This window comes from Vitis riparia, chromosome 12, assembly GCF_004353265.1.
Source record: "Vitis riparia cultivar Riparia Gloire de Montpellier isolate 1030 chromosome 12, EGFV_Vit.rip_1.0, whole genome shotgun sequence".
Lineage (NCBI taxonomy): Eukaryota > Viridiplantae > Streptophyta > Magnoliopsida > Vitales > Vitaceae > Vitis > Vitis riparia.
Window position 1 is genome coordinate 15620255 of NC_048442.1, and position 1888 is coordinate 15622142.

A 1888-nucleotide genomic window follows, 5' to 3' on the forward strand; every position below is an offset into this window, starting at 1 on the left:
AATCTGTTAAAAGTGGTAGGGTTTCTTTTCTTGCTCCCATAAAAGACTTTTCCAGATAATTTGTGTGAAATTAGCTGTTAACCATAAAGTATGAGAATAGTTGAAAGTGAAAGCCCACATGGCCAACCATAAAGCATGATAATATATAGTACATTTATTTATCCTCCTTTTAGCATGGGGATGGGATGGGATGTTCCCTACAAATGAAATTTAATAGTATTAAAAATGAAAGGAGAATTCTACCAAGTTTGTATATAAAATGACTACAGATTAAAGAGAAAATAACTGTCAAGATTGCTTTTTTCCACAACAAATATCTGTAGGGTTCTACCAAGGAACTTGTTTCCTTTCTCTAATCATAGACCATGAGGCCATTGGTAAAAGACAAAGGCAAAAGCATCCATTTTAATGGGGAATGACAAACCCACTTCAATGTCGCCTTTGTTATCTTTGCCTTCATGAAGTGATATGCACCTTGTTTCATCTATTTCTATGAATTCTCTCTTTTTAATTTCCCCAATCCAAAATCTATGTCATAAACTGCAAACCTTGGTGAACCAGCAACTCCAACCAAGCGCTCTAAGTTTGGAGGTTCAAAATTCGAGGACAATTTCTCTAAACCTTTCAAAACTCCCTCCTTGCTTCCAAGCTTTTCTCGAATTGCTTCTCCTATAAGCTTGGATGCAATTATAAAACCATCTTCGTCTATTAGTTGAATACTCTTTGCTTAGAAGACATGGCACTAAACAGTTTCCGAAATAGTTTTCAGGCAATGGCGGGTCCAAACGGGCTCGACAATCGGCCACAAAACCAAAGTGCTCTAACTCATTCTCACTCACCTCCTCACCACTCCAAGCTCGAGCTTTAACAATGCCAGCCCAAGTGTAAGCACATGTTACTGTAAAACTAGAGACATGTAACAATATTGGGCATTGAACCATATCCCTTCTTTTGAGTCGCTCAAGATCAGCTTGACTTAGTAAAAATGTGGCCAGGATGTTGCTGGTAGGGAGAAGTGGTCGATATCCTTCAAATTTAATTTTCTACGTAAGTTGCCAAAAAATTGAACCTGGCTTGTTGGGGTCTTTTACCATGGTCCTATCACAGAATGGAAGGATTTCACCCTCTAACATCATGGGCTCTCTCTGCAATTTATTAATGGTAGCCCACAACTTTATGAATCGAATAGAAGTATTACCATCTGCCACAACATGGTTCGTGGTGAACCCATAAGAAATTCCGGAGTAGGGAAAAAGTGTTACTTGAACAGAAAAAGCAGGTGCTACTAGGGTGCCTTGTTGTACCGACACTGGAGGCAATTGGGGCACAAGAGGATGAAAGTCAGCAATTTTCCTTTGGTGGTTTTTGATAAGGTAATCAAAATCGCTATTAGACTCAGCAAAGGTCAATGAAACTCAATCACCATCCACATAACGAATTTCAGGTTCTCCAAGATTTGGAGGAAATAGCAAATTTCCTACAAAGGGATAAAAGTGCTTGAGAGCAAGGGAGAGTGAGTGTTTAAGGGAAGGGATGGTGTTCTCTATGAAGTGGGTCTTAGAATGAGGGAATTTGTAAAAAAAGAGGGTTTGGACTAGATGGGAATGTAGCCATAGGAAATCAAAGAAGGTGAGCGGGAGTCTCATCCACAACGCCTGGAGCTAGGTGGAGACACTCGACATTCTTCCAACACATTCACCATCTCAGATAACATGCAGAACTATCCTCATCTATCCTAGTCTATATTGTATATAGTGAGGCATCATGGAATGGTAGATAAAGTTAATCAAAAATCAATTAAGAAAATGATAGATTTCCTTTTTGTTTTTTTCACTTAAAAGGGAAAGTGTGCTTTTGGGAAAGTGCTAAAGAATGAAAAAAAAAAAAC

The 1888-nt window shown here is 38.7% G+C and overlaps 1 protein-coding gene across 1 annotated transcript; it reads right to left on the reverse strand.

Moving 5' to 3' along the window:
- Window positions 1-490: 490 nt before the first annotated feature.
- Window positions 491-1646, reverse strand: LOC117926016 (malonyl-coenzyme A:anthocyanin 3-O-glucoside-6''-O-malonyltransferase-like). Its single transcript, XM_034845107.1, is given in 4 exon segments — window positions 491-710; window positions 712-898; window positions 1070-1309; window positions 1424-1646. Coding segments are annotated over 4 exon segments (870 nt in total).
- Window positions 1647-1888: the final 242 nt, after the last annotated feature.